Source organism: Bombus fervidus, chromosome 3, assembly GCF_041682495.2.
Source record: "Bombus fervidus isolate BK054 chromosome 3, iyBomFerv1, whole genome shotgun sequence".
Taxonomy (NCBI): Eukaryota; Metazoa; Arthropoda; class Insecta; order Hymenoptera; family Apidae; genus Bombus; species Bombus fervidus.
Genome location: NC_091519.1, coordinates 7,646,312 through 7,664,251, shown reverse-complemented (window position 1 = coordinate 7,664,251; position 17,940 = coordinate 7,646,312). Strand labels below are relative to the sequence as shown.

The following is a 17,940-nucleotide window of genomic DNA, read 5'->3' as shown; positions in this document are numbered from 1 at the left end:
CCTCAAATTTCTCCAACAGCCTGTAAATTATTGATCCTATTATCTCAATAATTCTAAATATCATCATATTTTTTAGCCCCGACGATAACCTACCTATATTATTATTAATAAATTTATTTCACCTCAATACCCAACTACCAACCCTTGTCTCAATAATTCTCTACACCATCAAACACATTTTACGATCACCACTCCAAGCTACCTATTTTATCGTTACTAAATTAAATCAACCTTGCAATAAGGGATTTAATTTAACCTACCCCAACTTTATGCCCCAACCATTGTCACCAACGTCAACAACAAGCACCGTAATTTGTTATTCGCGAATAGCCAATAACTTCGCGTCGAAAATGCATATTATACGCGGTAATGGTTCGTAACATGAAAAACGTTATCGACATCCCGTGCCAGGACAATACCCAAGAATAAATTTAATAACACGAGCTGACCACACGGACATAACTTACTCTCTCGACTCGGCCTGAGTGCCGCCACAGTGCAGTATTTAATTTCAGCTAGTTTATCTAATCATCTAGCTGGCCAAAATTCAAATGCCCCAACTTATATCAAAGCAAACAAGAGTTTGCTTTTGGTATACTGTAAAACTCTGTTTATATGAACTTCATTTGTACGAATGAAATTTTACAATACAGATCATTTATCATTCTATACTCCATAAAGTATACAATTAATTTCATATTAATACGTTGCATCAGTTGTGCATAGTTATAGTCCTGTATACATGGTATAAAATAAATAAAGAATTATTAATTCGTTGAGCACTACATGATCACTGTGCTCTCAAATTCATTCCCACATTAGATTCAACTAGAATCAAACACACTATAAACTTTTATAATCCAAGTTACAGTACCACGCCAAAAAAATTTACTTAAAATTCTGTATAAAAATTAATTGTAAATAATCTACTAAATAAAAAGACAAAAAAATTCATTCCCAAATGCTTCAAGCTCGAAACATTATTCTATACATACAATATTTGCAAGCAGATATTTAATTATATTTACGGAAAATTCTATTAACTGAACCAAAAATCACATGTATGTAACGATTATAATCAATAAAGTTGAGTGAACTGTGCTATTGAAATAATTTTTATTGCCAAATAACACAATAATATTCATCTTCAAAAATGTAAAAACTTAAGAAAAGACAAAGATCAGATAATGTGTAAAAAATGATAAAAATCGCAACTTTTCTCCGGTCAAACACACGTTCTCAAACTGTGCGGCGCTTAGCGAAGCTTTGTAACGAGGCCGAACGTGTTCGATCGGCTTTCAATGCTCGAGTTCGCGTGCTTTATAGACCTAAATATCGCGAAGTGGGTAAAGAGCACGCGAACAAACGATCCCAATGACGCGGGGCCATCGGGGTCGAATCGAACCGGGAAAAGGCCGCGCAATTACTCGGAAGCGCGCACTAATCGCTGCGCGAGATTCTTCGATCTCATAAACGGTGAAGAATGATAATGGAGGCTTTGCCTGTTCTGAGTATTGCCATGCTTATGGATACGTAATGCTCGTATAAGAGCAAGAGGAATTTTAGTTGAGATCAAGTTTCTTAACTCTTTGTATCCTACTGGCGTCTTTATATATAGGGATATTGATAATACAAAAATATTTTCTTGTATTGTTTCTAATAATAAAGAAAAGACAAAGCGATAACCAACTTATGTAGAAGTAAATGTTGCTTCGGTATATAAATACAATGTGATATAATGTGAAGTGTATAAATACTGTATAATTCTAGAACAGCATCAAAATTCATTTTAAGAATTCAATTCAAAATTCTTGAAATTCAATTCGAAATTCTTGAAATGAATTTTGATACTTATAAGAAATGGGATCAGAAGAGTAAATAATACACTGTACACATGAATATGTAACAGCGATTCCGTCAACTTCGCGTTTTATTGAATAATCAAAGTGGTAACACTATAGTAGTGACATTTTTCATAAGTGTAATAAATGATTAGCCTAAAAATTCTACCGCTGCATCGTAGTGATTATCATCATCGTCGTCGTCGTCATTCTTATCATCGCCATAATCACTGTTATCGTCGACAATTTTTCGTCACATTATTCAAAAAGAAAAAAGAAAATCCTCTTTCCGAGTCAAAATATAAACGTACCATTTAACACCGTTCTTTTACATATTTAATTACTATACGCATATAATTGGTATTGTGAAAATCTTGAATTAAAATCGATGGCCAGTGGTGTGTAATCGGTATATTTGTGTTCGTGTGTATTCGTATTCTATATGTAACGTATATCTTATATGCATTCATAGGTACACTTATGGTGTAAATTGTTCCGGGATGGGATAGAGACCACAGCTTTCGGCACGAGTATAAAACGTGCCATAAAAATCGCGACGTCAACAAGTTGCACAGATCGGTCGTATTCGTCGACGCCATACTTAAATCTATTTCCACTTGTCTCTAACCATCGTCTATCTCTCCACTCTTCCTCCTTCTCTTTTCTTCTTTAAATTTTACCAAATTTTTACAGCCAGCCAGTAAAATCAATCAAGGAAAAGAAAAAGAAGGAAACAAAAGATCTCGATCCTCCGCAAGCTGATACAAAGAAATGTCATTCTCACCAAGAAAGCTTGACGTGGTGGCTGAATGGAATGTAAAATTTCGGTTTTAACAGGAAATACAGTTACTTTATTGCGAATGTTATCCGATAACCGCTTGTAATTAACCCTACTGCGATCCTTCAGTCTTTTCGAAAAAAATCATTAACATGCGATTCAAACGAGAAATCAAGAACGATTGCCCTATAATTTCCTCAAATTTAAGAAATTTTCTGATGATAAAAAATACGATCCGATCGAAAATGACCCACGGAGCACAGCAAGATTAAAGGACGCCATGACTTTAATTGCAGAAGAGATACAGTAGAAAAATAGACGCTTTAAGACGTTCTTGAGCTTGGCGTCGGCGCATCTCGAGAAGCAAAGGAACTGACGGCAAGTTGCGGAGGTTCGACACGCTGCGTTCCTCGACATTTGCCAAAGGAAAAGTCGCGGCAAATTTTTTGAATTTATTCGACGCACGATTCAACGAGCATTGAGCTCGTCTGGAGCGATGCGATGTCCACGCGATTTTGCATCAGTGACGCTGTGGGATTCGGCAGCTTTACATTTGTAAGAATGCAACAATCGATATACGATGCGATAAAAAGAAAACGCGCGTTTCAATCTATCCATCAAAAAGATCTCTCAACTGAAACGAGCATTTTTTTTTCTTTTTTTTTCTTTTTCTTTTCTTTTCTTTTATGTAACTTCATCTTCGTCAATGTGTCGAAGAAACGATTTGAAATTTTCTAGATAAAATCTCTTATAATTTTTGCAGTATATGTAGACATTCGACTATCCAGTTGGTCGAATCGAATTCGTCGATCACAACACCAAGGACTCGCGAGGATCGACCGGAAACGTTACCAGTTTGCCACGTGTTATTGCACTATTCGGCTATTGCGGAGGAATCAACGTGATATAATGATTACAATCGGTGGTAGGACTTTTTGACTGATTCTGTTTATCGCCATTAACGCTAGAAAGACCAATAGAGTCGGTTTCACTAATGAACAGAATTGTGAGAGCTATTGTTCCCACTGACAAGTATAACTATTCGTAAATTTTGTGCTTTTGTTGTTTTTTTTCTTTTTTTTCTTTTTTTGGTCACTGAAGGTGTTTTAACTCGTAATAGTGTCTGCAGTTTTAGTTTATTTTTTAGGTGGTTTCCAACTTTTTTGCCAAAACAATAAAATATGATAAAAGGATTGTAATTCGTAATAAAATACGAAGCAGAATAGTTTACTTGTAACTTTGCCGTTTTACATCAATAGAGATAGATATTGACAAAATGTTCATATTGCACAGTAACTAGAGATAAGGGCTAGAATAATGAAAGTTTAGAAATACGTGTTTTATCTAAGACAATAACAAATTATTCTTCAACCATGGTGGTATTTCTAGTGTCAAAGGATAATTGTGTTAACAGTTTTTAAAGAAGCTTCGAAAATGGTGCAGCACCGAGCTGATCGTCTCTACCATTTAATGCATACGTTCTACATGATGAAAAGAGGAAAAGAGTAACATTAATATCGACGATGTGTACAACTATCTTAAAAAGAAAAAAGAAAAATGAACCAGTCGAAAAGATACGATCAAGAGGAGTTCCAGTCGATTACGAATGCTCTTATTTTTCCTCTTCGTGTCTCTTGATCGCTTTCTCTTTCACTCGTTTCCTTGCACTCGCTCTCTTCTTGCAGAATTAATCGCTATGGATCGTTAAGTAACTAGAGTTTTCATCGAAAAATAGGACACGTCGCATTCTCATCTCTCACGGTCCCTTGTTTATCAATTTCATTCATTCTCTCTCTCACACACACACACTCTCTCTCTCTCTCTCTCTCTCTCTTTCTCTCATCCTCTCTCCTCCATTCTCAAAGATTAATACATATGAATTGTGGCGGCTAAAACGTTAAATACGAACGGATACAATTGTTCTCGATTACTTTGCTGACTCTCAATTATCATCGCCATTTTTTGTTTCTTTTTATTTTTATGAAACAGTTGAGAACAATCTTGGAGATAAGGCCATATAGGGCCTGAAAAACTTCTCTAAATACACATGTAGTTAAAGAAATCTTTGAACAGATTTTTTTTATTTAAAAGTCTGTAAGTTTGAAGGACGATATTTATCTTATAGATTAAAAAATTCATTAAAAAAATTCATTATCAATTATTCTACTCGGTAACAATGACCGAGACTCAATATATCAACGAATAATTTACTAATGAATTCAGTTTAAAAAAACGCAAGTTCGGTAGATAACAATGAACGGACGAGTCTCGTCCAAGTAAGAAATCGGAACAAAGTTAAACGATAATTTCCTGATTCATCACGTCGCGTGCGATCGTCCCACCATGACATGATCATCGAATTCCGTGGAAAAACATCACGATACCAAAATTATTCACGATCAACACGTTCAACCGGTTCGATATCAATCCTTCTATTCGGAATGTTCGTGATCTCGATCGTACCGAATCCTAAAATACATTTTAGACGCGTTCGATTCGAGTCGATTAACCCTTTGTGGTCGATCATTTTCTATGTATGTGTGTATAAATTACTCACGATTCCTCATTTAATATACACATTTACGATGATTATAGATTCGTTCGAATGGCGAGTGTGTTCTAGAAAAATAAATACAGCGTGTACTGTAGAGAAGTATCGTAGACATTGGTGACCTAGCGATGAAAATTTCTATCACATGAAAATTCGCGACAAATATACAGAGTGCTATTAGAAAAGGAATTAAGAGTTTGCAAACTTATATAGTATCAGATGGAATAAAAAAATGTTTGATTAACTTAAGTTGAAAAGCCGATACCTTTAGTGTAAAATGTGATTTTGTATGTATATTTTGCAAGGATAATTAATTTTATAGTATTACGATTTGCCTCATCCATAGGAAATAATAATTAATGGAAACTATATCAAATATATAAGTTTTAAGATGCAATGGATAGATATGTATGTTATTTTTCAGTTATTGCATATTAGCAAATACAAAATTACATTTTACTACAAAAAATATAGACTTTCTAAATTCTATATGGATTAAGAATTGTATACTTATTCTTGATGAATACTATAAGCACTTTAAATTTTTATCACTGTACAATATTTCTTTCTATGTATAGATATACATATATATATTTATTTATTTATTTATTATATGTTTTTTTTCTATAAGCTTAATCTCCCGCAAGGGGTTAATCATTGATATGCAATCGAGCAAAAGTCATACGATCGTGTTAGGACATTCAAGACCTCCCGAAATCAACGACTACATGCGACAATAGATTTCTGTTATTTCTCCTAATCTCTATACTGTTCGAGTGCTCTGAAAGTTCGTCGACACAGGCAAGAAGAAAAAGCGCAAGCCCGTATACACGTATCAGTGTTTCCTCTACATTTCCTTCCGTTGCTTTCTGCTTTGTTCATGTACACGTAAATATTCTTTTCCTTCTGTTCGATTTATATCCGCTCACGTACGATGGATCACGATGCAACGTTACGATCGATAGTTTCTCCTTTGATCGATGATTTTACAACGCAATAGCAATTTTATGTCTTGCAGAACTGTCAAATATTGATATTAATTCGTTATGCTGATGTACGATTTACGATGACCCTTTACAACGCTATACGATCATTTTAACTATTTCACGTGTGATTAATAGTTCCTCTTTCTTTCTTCTTTTTTTACCTTTTTTTACTTTGGCCTTTTTATGTCCTATATATGTATATACATACATATAAATTGAAACAGAATTTAGATTTATAATATATTTCGCCGGTGTTTTAACAATTTACTCGGTCCATTAAATTTCTATGAGATTAATTCATCATTTAAGACGGTAGAAATGAGTAAAGATAGTAAAAAAAACATGATGTAGATTCGTGTGTCACAAAAGAGTGGCGAAACCTACTGACCAAATCTACCGTTTACATTCTATTAATTTTCTTACAATTTAAATATTAAGATATTTCATTTCCCGTAAGATTATCGGCATTATAATTTCATAATTACAATCTTTGACTTTGTCAAATTAAATTAATAAGCGGCTCATTGCTCCACGTACACGTGATCTTAATGGAATGAAAGGACGCCATTTCCGTCTAAAGAGTAAGACAATGCCAACTTTGATAACAAAATAATTCGAGTTTCACTAATATTATTAATAATACGGATAACTTGATATAGTTTACGTTTTCAAAGAAATTACATAATATTGCTTCATTAAATGATATTTACCTCGTTGATAAAATAACAACCACTTTGTCGATCAAATTATTAAATCTTGTTTAACAAACAAAGCGCTTTTAGGTATATTATTCTTATAATACATTTATTCAAATACATTATAAATTAGTTTATAAAATAATGTAATCATTCGCCTGACAAAATAAACAATGGCATTTACTTGATCAACGAATAATATTCCTAAATTAATCAAATAATATCTCGTTGATTCACGAAATACAAATTTGAAAAAAAATCTTTTATGTTATGTTATTTGCTAATTTAAGTAATTTTGAGTCCTTTAGTAATTTTAGTAATTTTAAGTAATTTTACTCAAGTAATTTTTAGAAAGAAGCTCAAGAAATTTTCTAAATTTGAAGAAACCACGAAAGATTCAAGTTTTTCTTTTATGCCAAAGTTCATAAAATATTAAGGACATTTTTGATACTTAAATGAAAAACAAGATTGGAGCGTAAAAATTTTAACACCGCAGCAGTATTGATGAACAAAATGATGAGCATTTAATCAAAAAAGTAATACCATTTAATCCAACAAAACAAAATTCATTTAATTTACAAATTAACATTCTTGATTCCCCTGACGAAATTTCACGAATTCATTGGCACACGGAAATGGTAACAAAGTTAGTCGACAAAATGGCATCCGCCAACAGAAGGAACCGTCTCTGACGGCGGTTATAAACGAAACAAATGACGTTTCAATTTCGTGTCTGTGGCATTTTGACGCGAGCAAATTGTCTCGATTAAAAAATTCACATGACATTCTCGACAATGACACGCGAGCAGTCGCTGGAAAACGACGAGGATTCGGGACCTCTACGCCGTCACTCTGGAAAACTGTGTTTTAGTGGGAATGCAAATGGGGAGCGTCTCTCGTGATTATATCCGGCTTAAAACACGGTCACCTTTTTTGTGTTTTAAAAATCGCACTCGTTCTCGCTGCGCCAACATCGAGCGCGTAAATTGTTATATAAAAAAAAAAAAATTAAAATTCTTCTCGTAATACCTTACGGACCACAGGTGCGCTAGATTCAGCTATGATAGATTGAATGGATAAGCAAGTATAGTAGTTCGCATAAACAAAATTTTACTTAGTGTCTAATTACTTGAATTCTGTGTAATTGAGCACTAAGCTAAACATTACTCTTCTCTATTTTGACGATTAACGAATATTTGCAAACAAAATATGTTAGCAATTAAGTTAGTACGCGGTGGCTTTCTAAAAGCAATATTAACAAAGTAATTAATTGAAAAATATTAATACGAAAGATAAAAAATATCTTCGATAAACTGAAATACCTCACGATGAAATCTATATAAGAATCTAATATACATATAGATATATGTAGATATAGATATATATACATATATATATATATATATCAAACACATTTTTTTCTGCTCGAGATTACAATGGAAGTTATGCCCGGAAAAACTTCGATAAAGTCCATAAGGCGTTACGAGACTCGTAAAAAGGAAAAAGAAGCTAACAACGAGTAAAAATAAAGGCATCGAAATCGTACGAAAAAACCATGGAATCGTTAAAGAAAAAAGTGAAGAAAAGTGAAAAAGTACGATACAAATATCGAAAATTGCATAAAAAAAAAAATAAGAATAATACACGGCGTGCAAGGATAACTTTTTCGTTACGCGTACAACGAGAAAGAAAAAGAGTAGGAAAAGAAACGAAGGGACAGCCGAAAGGGAGAGGAAAAACAGAAAAGAGAAGAAAGAGAGAAAATTAATTCCAGAACGATCCAGTACGAGGGAGGGAGCTTGCTAAAAAGGACAGCATAAGAAAAGAGAAGAAAAAGAAAGACAAGCGACACACACGCGGGGCGGGATGTACGCGGATTCCAAACGCATCCTCCAACGACCGCATACGGTGTATACAATATTCAAAAGTGCGTACAAATATACATATATATATGCATATATACGCGTGTATAGACCGTTACAAACATGATAAAAGGTAGAGAAAAATGAAGACGGCCGCAGAGCGGTCGTCATCGATAAAAATCAACCAAAAAAGATATTCACGTGTGTAAAAAATATCGACCCCTCCCGTCTCGTCTCGTTTCGTTTCGTTTCGTTTCTCGCTTCATTCATTTTCTTGCTTTATTTTCTCGTACGTTTCACTCAGATCGAGTAGCATATTTTCCTGTCTTCGTTCTCGGACAAATTACTTTGCCCCGATACGATTCAGCTATCAACGTTCTCGCGCCGCTTTACATCCCCCTTTCTCCTTACATGTAAGAAAGTAGATAGTAGCTGTTAATCGTGTTGAAGAAAACAGAAATCTATATTTCTCTAAATACAACTATTAAATATAATATATTAAAAACAAGGAAAAAAAGAAAAAAAAATCAACGATGGAAAGCGTCGCGATCACGCATCGTCGTTTCTACCTAATTATATCTATTTCCCTCTCTGTTATCCCTCTATTTCTGATCCTACTAGAAATAAACTACCGTTCTCCCTGTGTTTCTCCTAGTCTCGGTCGCTCCTAAAAACTCGATCTACATCGAGCAATGTCACCATGGAAAATGACCAGTCATATTCTCTCTCTCTCTCTCTCTCTCTCTTTCTCTCACTAATACACTCACTCATTCACTTACTCTCACTCTCATTCTCACTCTCACTCGCTCGCTCCTTCGCTCACTCATTCACTCACTCACTCACTTACCCACTCACTCAGTCTCTCATATACACACACACATTCTTTGCCGATCTCTTTGACATCCTCGCCGACACGATGAATGCATCACCGCGGGTATAGGCACGACCTCGACAATCAGAACGAACTTACGTGTGGGAACGGAAGATCCGTCGCACGCGCGCGACGGCTGATCGGCTACGATTGAGGGAGCACGATGCGAGATATCCTCTTTTCTTTGTTTCCCCTTTTTTCCTCCATGCTCTTTCTTCCACGCTTTCTTTCCTTTTCTTTGTCTTGCTGCTGCTGTTACTGTTGCTGTTGATGGTTGCTGCTGCTATTTCTGCTGCTGCTGTTGTTCAAGTTTACTCGGCGGGGGTGGTAACGGAAGATTTTTCGTTAGCGGGTATGTTTGGTCGGAAAAGCGTCTCAACCAAGGCCGGCCCATTGCATAAAATCGGGCACCTCTCTTACGGGAACATCCCTTGCTAGTGCCTTCACCCTCAAGTTCCTGTCATCCGTTAGTAGGACAACTTCCCTCCTGAGTCGTCGTGGCTGACCTTCTTCTGTTGAAACGAAAATTCCGGGATTGTTTAGCTTTCTAAAGGAGTTGTTGGTTCGTTGGTTGGATGGATGACATTCAGGTTGAGATGGTGGGTGTTTTTGTTAGATCACGGAAACGAATTCCTTTCATCCAGAGACGCAATTCGTTTGATCTATCCTCCTTAGTTAAAACGTCCTACCTACCATCTCGAAACATCCAAGAAAACTGAAGTTTTATTACTCTGTCTAGCGTCAATTTAGAATGTTTATCCACTATTTCGTAACACAGCCTACATAATATAAATTTAAAACCACAATCCAGATGTTTTAATATACAGTAGCTCACGAAGGTATTTGGATACTTGTAGAGTATTATAAAGAACGAAGAGATATTAAACAGGACATTTTAACTAAGGAAGGTAGTGATGTAGTTTCAGTACGTCTTGCACAATCATGCCATGTTCTTGAACGTTTTTCCAATGAAGAAACCTCCGAAATTCAGAAATTCGAAAATAAAACAAAAATTACGTAATAGAAAATTATCAATATTACAAATTGAGACGAATAGGCAGCATCCTATCAATTAATAAATTCTATTCCGATAAAGGCGAACAAAAGTAACGAATAGGTCGATCACGAGACCATATGTACTGTCAACGCCGATAACGGTTTATCCGCGAGCGGAACGAGCATTACAATCGGCCAGAGGCGGTATTAATCACCATCAAAGCGTCGGGAAACGCTTGAAACGTGTTCAGAGTACCCTCTGAGAGAAATATGCGCGGTGGCACCGTGTATGTACGTACCTGCATTTACTTGATCTTTGTTACCCGCCTTGCAGAGGCTCAAGCACGTAGCCAGTATTCTGTCATCGTTTCTTGTCAACCCGTCCTGCAACAGAATTACAGATGTTTCGCTTATTATTTTTATAAAATGACACGCGACTCAGCATCGCGGGAATTTCAATTGGCGGCGCTTCTGTAACTTCAAAAGATTCTTCTTGTTAGTTTCAGAATTTTAACCTTTTATAACGGCACGTGACTTCATGAGTCTGATATGGATTGGGTTGCTCGAAAGATTCGTTGCATTTTCATTATAAATTTGTATTAAATAGTAATAAGGCGTTCGAAAAAATACTGTTCGCGATTGTATACTATAATAAAGAAAATTAAAGTGAAACATAAAAAATTCGTTAGTAAAACAAATTTCTTCTTTGAATGAGACGACGTCGATCTTCATATATCTAAGAAATTTGGAACTCTAATTGGAATGCTTATCTCTATCTGTCTTATTCACTGAATATGGTATAACGTCATTATTATTTATTATGATTTGTACAAAACTTATTAGTTTCTTTTTTACCTTATTATTTACATACTATAATAAAGAAAATTAAAGTGAAAGATAAAAAATTCGTTAGTAAAACAAATTTCTTCTTTGAATGAGATGACGTTGAGCTTCATATATCTAAGAAATTTGGAACTTTAATTGGAATGCTTATCACTATTTGTCTCATTCACCGAATATGATATAACGTCATTATTATTTATTATGATCTGTACAAAACATATTAGTTTTTTTTTTTACTTTATTATTTATTATACTATGTATTATTTGCATTTTCTATATTTGAGGTTTTCCATAATGAATAAACATCCGCAGTCTTATGACCATCTGCATAAACCAGACTGATTCGCTCACCTTGTCAACATCCTCTTCTACTGTAAACGTGCTGGACGTCAGCACAGTTCCTCTGGTGGTCAAGCACCGAATCGCCGGATTTCTGCTTCTCGCGAAAGCCAGAGCTACTTTCGCGCTCTCAGCCACCCTGGCCACGTGTTCTGGATCCAGAGTTGCCCTCGAAGCTGGAGGACTGTCTCTGGCGTCCGCACCCCTTGCCAGGCCCTCGAGCTCGTTCAGAACTGCAACAACAATGGAAACGTTTGATTAGTACTAGACAGCGGATGTTTATGTAAATTCATATCTTTTATATATATATATTTTTTTTATAAAAGTTTCCGTGTATATTGCACAATATATGCGCAAATATTTTAGCAATTCACTGTATATAAAAAATAATAAAACTATATCATCAGAAAAAATTTGTTGGTATCAACATTTGTGTAAATAACAATTAAAAAAATAGCGATTTAAATATTCCATTCCAACTTCTCTCGTCGAACAAATAAATTATTTTTGAGTTTTTGTACAGTTAGAGAAATAATAGAATTTGTATAAAGAAACGAAGAAAAAAGAGAAAAGTTATAAGATTAATTTCCTTAATCTTAAAGCAATATTTTCTTTACTATGTTCAATTGTTTCTGTAAGTTTCTCTGTCTTTGGAGGGGGGGGGGGGGAAGCATGCAAGATACATAAAATCGAGAAAGGGAGGACGGAATAACAGAGGGATGAATCTATTCGTGGGAAGTGGGAAAGTTTTTTCATCGAGGCTGTTGCCCAGAGAAAACAAGCGTCAACGCAGAATTTCAACGAAGGAACCTTAATAGTGTTTACTCGGACTTCGCTTGCCCAACCCCCGCTGCGTGAAAACGCCCCCAACGAACTTCCTGTCGAGTCATGCGAGGGTAACTTGGCTGTTGAATGACGCGGGTATGTGTGAGACTGCTGAAGAAATAACGATTCATTCTGCTAAATAATAGTTCTAAATGGTTGATTGTATCGCGAAATAAATAAGTAAAGAAATGAGATAAAATAAATTTTAGAAAGAGGTAGGTAACAACGAAACTACATTCATAATAATATTATACAGAACGTCACTAAATTACAGATAAGAGACATTTAAAATCATTGAATCCAACGATATTAGCTTCTCTTTTTGAAGAAAATCCCAACTGTGAGAAAGGTAGCAAAAAGAAAAAGAAAATAGAAGTGAAAGCAAGAAAAACTCATTAAAAAAGTTAAAGAGTGGTAAAGACTAAGTGACTTATCTGCTGCACTAACAAATGTTCTATCTGCATCTAAACTAAGACTATCTAACTTAATACATGATACATGCGACATTACAAACTATTAAAATCATCTAATAAACAATTGGATCGAAGACTGTTTCCAGATTTCTACAAAGAAATTTCAGAACTTTCCAACTTTGCTTAGAAGATAAAAGAAACACGGAGAACTTGAAATATTTCAATATATCTCGAAAAATGAAAAAATGCTAAATAAAATACTTTACCTAATAAGATAGAAAACAGATATCACTGTGCCGCTCGTATTACTGACTAGATTTATTGAATAGTAAGGGTGGACAATGAAATAAAGCTATTTTTTTACTCAGAAAATTTTATTTATCGATGTAAAAATTTTAGAGTTCTTTAAGAGTGCCTTTTTTAACGATGCATCGATATAATAGCGAAGATTAAAAGATGGGGGAAATGTTAATGTAGTCAAGAGTGTGCATACCTCATGAATCAGCAATATCCAATTATTCAGGAGTGAATATTCGTATCAAAAATATTGACTTAGATTCATCTCCTTTTCGGTTGTGCCACTAGGAGGAAACATTGTGTATAAATATTGAGAGAATTTCTCGATTTCTTTCGAAATAAAGACGCAAAGGTCACAACAACAGAATGATCTCGTCGCAAATTATCGATAAACTCGTGAAAAAGCAATTTGGATCTCTCAAATAGGAGAAAGAAATCAGTTTCTCGCAGCATAATGCAAAAAAGAAAACTCAATAAGTAAAGAATCAAATATTTCTGTAAAACAAATGTCGTGATACGGTTCTGGGTTATTTTTACGACGATTTATATTGAGAAATGGTATTTATAAGTTCACTCAGTTTATTTTCAAGTTTATTTTGGAATAATTTATATATTATACATATATATAAAAGAGATGAGGTAGACTATACAAACGACTCATTGTCAGCGATTTCTTTTACTGAGTTAAATGAAATATATATTTTATATACAAAATATAATACGATGTAATTTAACGGTCTTCCGATTTTTATACCCTATTTGTCTCTTAATTTTTCCAAATGAGTGGAGACTCGTATAACCAGTTTGGGACACCATCGTAAACGCCCCAACATATCATGGGAATCGGGGAAAATCAGCACAAAAATAGCATTAAGTCCTACATCGCTGAGTTTCTCGATATCACAATATCCAACAAGATTCCTACTTGCCGAGACATAACTGAGATAAACTGGGATATTGGGTAGTAGATACCAAGGAGCAAACGTCTTATCCCGATTTTGCTGAAGTGTTGCTTCAATCAGCCGCGAGATAACACACGGCGAGGTAACATAACATTCGTATGCATTATGACTTTCGACAATTACCATATCAAAACTGTCTGGAGGTATAGACGTGTCTTCAGGCGATGTTTAGGGATGTCACCTTCGAATACGTTAACACAAATGACATCATCATTGGGCAAGATCAAGTCGACAATCAGCTCATAATACATTGCAACTAGTTTTGGAATTATCATGTCCATAGAAACCAGATCGAGCAGAGATTTCTTTGTTGTCCTTAAGCATGATGAAGATACGACCAAGTAACACAGCATTCAATATGCTAATGTATAGGTACTGAAAAGCACAGAAAGGAACTGCGTCTTTCATAGAAGGTACCACAAACGCAAGATTATTGTATACGCATTTCAACAATAGAGGAAGATATCGAAAAATCCAAATTATGACTAGACATAAGCGGGGAGAAGGAATTGGAAGAATAAGATCCTTTGCTCCACAAACGCTCAACCTCGTCATCCTTCGCGATCTTAGGTATCTTCTGCTGTGTCAGAATTTGCTGTATCAGAATTTTGTCAAAAATTCTGTTTTGTCCAACTCCGCCTATTCCAAGTAATTTTACAAAATCAGATTACCGATCTGTTTTCTCGGCCTGTTTTGACAAAATATGAAAACAATGAAAGAAAGAAACGTCTTCGTAAATGACCATAAGAAAAACTATACAGCATAACGATTCTGCAACGCAACAATGTTTCGATACACTGTAAAACAATTTAACGAAAAGCAACCGATTGTTACTAGATAACTAAAGGTGATGGAGCCAACGACACAGGAGGATCTATCTCTATCCAACATTTCATATTTCTGTACATTTCCTTCAAAATAAAAGCACTTAATGACAAACAGATTTATTTGCCAAATAAAGTTGGAAAGGTTTACTTGAATAATAAAAGATGGAAACCTGCAGCACCTGCGCTAGTAACTATCTATGAAAAATAATTTTTACGAAAATAGGTTGATCTATAATTCTCTCGAGAAGTACGACCAGATCGCAACTTCAAGAATGAAGATAGATACAGAATAAATCATATAAAATAAATCTGTTAATTTGGTCAAATTTTCCCCAATCATTTTGTATTATTGAATTTTATTCTTCTAACATCGTAGCTGTGAATTTCAAGAATTTTCTGAATATCTTCTTCGTCATTAATCTCTTCTTCCAGAAGATTGAAGTATTTATAACATTACAATAAACTAATTTTCTTTTCTGTTCTTTCTCAATTATGAAAATTTCTCTTCCATCACCAATTAACAATTAACGACTCTTATTCTATCTCCAATTAATCAATTTCATCTCTTCAGCAATGTAATTGATCGCTGCTAACCATGAAAAAGAGAAAATAGGAAAAGCTGATGGTATCGATTGACCTTGCTAGTTACTTTCGTTGAGACGAATTGTCATGAAGAATCAGGCTCGATGAGCGGCGTTTAAGGGCGCTAATATTGCGCGAGAAATCTTGAACGAAAAAGAAGGCTATGTTCTGTGCTTCAGTAGCACGTGTTCTGTTTCAATAAAATTATTTTCTGATAAAGATGTTTAGATCATTTGTCACTCTCACGACCCTATTTCTAGCACAAATAGAGCAATAGGAAGGACAAAGATCGAAAAAGCATTCTCCATCGGTCGGCGACCACCAGCCATCGCCCACGTACGGATCGTGGTTGGACAACGTGGCCGTGTCGCGTCGGGCCAATCGCCGACTGTTTCAGCCAGTATACACATGCATTCATGTATGAGCCGTGAGAACCTAACTGTGAACGCAGTCCGTTGTTGGGGCCAGACGGATCGTGGCTGTCCGCGATGCGCGACAGGGTCAAAGGGCAGCGCCAGTCGATTTTGCATGAACGCGCACTTTCGTTTTTCCGTGCCACCCGGGTGGCAAAGGAAGACCAAAGAGAGAAACTAGCAAGAGAACTGTCGCCTTTGAAGGCGAGCACGAGCATGATTAAAATATTCATTCAGACACCATCGACTTATTTCTTTCTTCCGATCCGCCTCTCGGAGGAATTTTCTCGAAATAGATTTTATCGTTTTCTGTTCTTCGACGTCGCTGCAGGAGAACATCTTTAAACAAATTCTTTCGGCAAAATTTTTCAACGAGATTTCTGTAATATAACTCTAAAACGTTCTTTTAGCAATAATTTCTGGAAGAAGATTTCTGAAGAATTTTTTTAGATGGCATCCTTTAGACAAACTTCTGAGAACAACTGTCCGGAGAACCGTCCCCAAGAATTTTTTTAATGCAAGTATGGATGTTGATACGCGAAGTGTTTTATTGGAAATTGGATGATATTATCGAGTGAATGAGAAGAATTTCTTTGATTTCGTGGACCTCTTGATGTGATTCTGAGATCGTAACGATACCAGTAAATTACTCCACTTACGATACTTTCCCCATTCCGATGCGGTCTCAACTTCACAGATTTGTATCACAAATGGAGTTCCAACAACCAATGATTCCCCTTTCGCCAAGACGAGTCGAAGAAACATTTTTTCCACAAACCCAAATAAATTAACCCACTGTCGGAGTAGACTGGAACGACGGGAAGGAAGCAAACTTTCATCCATATTCACGAAAAAATCAGGGGAAAAGGGTGAACGAGGGTCGAACTGTACCTTCCGGGTTGCTCGAATAAACTGTTGTCTGCGACGTTCAGCCGCCAGAAAGTTTCGAAGAATCTGCAAGCAGACGTGTCTTTTTGTCACGACCCGTTGCCTCTATGTGCTTCCTTCTCTTCTGGTCCGCTCCTCCCCCTTGGAATAAGCGGAACCCCTCCAAATCCAATAATCTACTGGCGTATACACAGAAGACGAGGGCCGAAAATACCGAGACGTGGTTTCAACGGCAAATACAACGCCACCCATTCGAAACATTTTCAATTGGAGATTCAACGACATTTGCTATGCGTTAGACTATCCCCACACCATTCACTTGCTACGATATAAGGGTAAAATTCGATATGAAGTCGCAACAATTCCCTCGATTCATCGGCGGATCAGTTAAATTACAAACGCAACGAAACAGAAAATGAAAACGCTCGTACCTGTGAATGTACCTTAAAACTTGTATTACACAGTTCGTGGCAATCTATGGGATGGATAATAAGATAAAATACTGACTAAGGTGTCAAAAATTGTCAACAAAGATTTAAGACTATGATATCTACCATTCATATGCGATGAATATTTCGATAATAATTTAAAATTTATTAAAAATACAATAGAGAATATTAAACCAAATTTTATAAAACATTCCTTAGATAGGATTTCGTAATGGACAATAACACTATTACTGGCGAAACACAGCATAGTTCGTGATAATGACTGCGCGATATCTCGAAATTGATTCACCTGAATTATCGAGCCAATCATCACTAATTTGTGATCGTGTAACGTTAATTGGTGAGCCTTCCATCTTAGATAACCTTGAAACCTCCTGAATATATTTTATCTCAGAAGAACGACCCACTATTGCTGCTGTTTCACAGAGGTTAATATAATAATCGATTGAGGTGGTTTGAACGTAAAAGTGTGAAATTACAGTATAATTACTCTGACATATTGCATGAACAACCTCCGGCGAT

The 17,940-nt window shown here is 35.6% G+C and overlaps 1 protein-coding gene across 4 annotated transcripts in view; it reads right to left on the bottom strand.

Annotated features, from left to right (window-relative positions):
• Positions 1-9,282: 9,282 nt before the first annotated feature.
• Positions 9,283-17,940, bottom strand: part of LOC139985682 (telomerase-binding protein EST1A) — a 138,939-nt gene continuing 130,281 nt past the window's right edge. For all 4 annotated transcript variants that reach the window (XM_072000291.1, XM_072000294.1, XM_072000292.1 and 1 more), the window contains 3 exons: positions 11,775-11,995; positions 10,880-10,964; positions 9,283-10,096 (listed from right to left, as the gene is read on the bottom strand). In XM_072000291.1, coding sequence (XP_071856392.1) covers positions 9,960-10,096; positions 10,880-10,964; positions 11,775-11,995 — 443 coding nt within the window. In that variant the 3' untranslated portion in view covers positions 9,283-9,959. The remainder of the gene's footprint in view (positions 10,097-10,879; positions 10,965-11,774; positions 11,996-17,940) is intronic.